Source organism: Macrobrachium nipponense, chromosome 28 (assembly GCF_015104395.2).
Source record: "Macrobrachium nipponense isolate FS-2020 chromosome 28, ASM1510439v2, whole genome shotgun sequence".
In the NCBI taxonomy this organism is placed as follows: domain Eukaryota; kingdom Metazoa; phylum Arthropoda; class Malacostraca; order Decapoda; family Palaemonidae; genus Macrobrachium; species Macrobrachium nipponense.
The window spans coordinates 73270268-73271649 of NC_087217.1; the positions used below are offsets into that span (position 1 = coordinate 73270268).

The 1382-nt window shown below is 26.3% G+C and overlaps 1 protein-coding gene across 1 annotated transcript in view; it reads right to left on the bottom strand.

Moving 5' to 3' along the window:
* Nucleotides 1-257: 257 nt before the first annotated feature.
* The window catches only part of LOC135201233 (uncharacterized), a 27758-nt gene continuing 26633 nt past the window's right edge, over nucleotides 258-1382 (bottom strand). Inside the window, exon 7 of the mRNA XM_064230110.1 lies at nucleotides 258-446. Coding sequence (XP_064086180.1) covers nucleotides 258-446 — 189 coding nt within the window. The remainder of the gene's footprint in view (nucleotides 447-1382) is intronic.

A 1382-nucleotide genomic window follows, 5' to 3' on the forward strand; every position in this document is an offset into this window, starting at 1 on the left:
TCAACTATGACACAGTACCATTCTCCGACCCGTGCCTCCAGGCAAGAAGACTGACAAAAGTGTATATGCATACAAATAGTATTCTTATTCTCGTATCTTAATGTCATAGTGAGGGAAAATCCTCCCGCGACTCCTTCCGAAACTAAAATATAAATTTAAAAATCTTTAATAACAACAGGAATAAAAAATAAATAAAAAGAACATGTAATGATTAAAAAATGAAGGATCTACAACAAAGGAATCGTTTGTTAATCTCATCAGGTGAGTAATTTATGCTCTCCTGACACCAATTCGTCGGGTATTTCGACATCATTAGGTACAAAATGATTGTTGAAAAGAGTTGGTTGGGGTAGGTACGATGGAGGAGGTGGGGAAGGGAAGACAGAAGTACGATGGAGGAGTGGGTGATTGGAAGGAAAGGGAGGTGGAGATAGAGATGGCACAATCTACAAAAATGAAAAGCAATGAAGTACATGAAAAGAAATGAAAGAGAGTAGGGAATAATGAGCGCGGGCTGAAGGAATTGTGAGCGATAGACACATTTCATTGAAAAAATAAGATGCTTTATGGCGACGGAATATCAACAGGGTAACAAGAATTTTTTCCTGGTAAAAACTTTAAAAGAATAATAATTTATAACCGGGATAGACGCAAGAGCCGTCAATTTACAAATGGTCTCACTGCCTTTCACCAGGATCTTTATATATTATGATATAATATATATATATATATATATATATATATATATATATATATATATATATATATATATATATATATATATATATATATGGATATATATATATATATATATAATATATATATATATATATATATATATATACATATATATATATATATATATATATATATATATATATATATATATATATATTATATATATATATATATATATATATATATATATATATATCTATAGATATATATATATACAAAAATGAAAAGCAATGAAGTACATGAAAAGAAATGAAAGAGAGTAGGGAATAATGAGCGCGGGCTGAAGGAATTGTGAGCGATAGACACATTTCATTGAAAAAATAAGATGCTTTATGGCGACGGAATATCAACAAGGTAACAAGAATTTTTTCCTGGTAAAAACTTTAAAAGAATAATAATTTATAACCGGGATAGACGCAAGAGCCGTCAATTTACAAATGGTCTCACTGCCTTTCACCAGGATCATATATATGTATATATATATATATATATATATATATATAGATATATATATATATATATATATATATATATATATATATATATATATATATATATATATATATATATATATATAGATATATATATAATATATATATATATATATATATATATATATATATATATATATATATATATATATA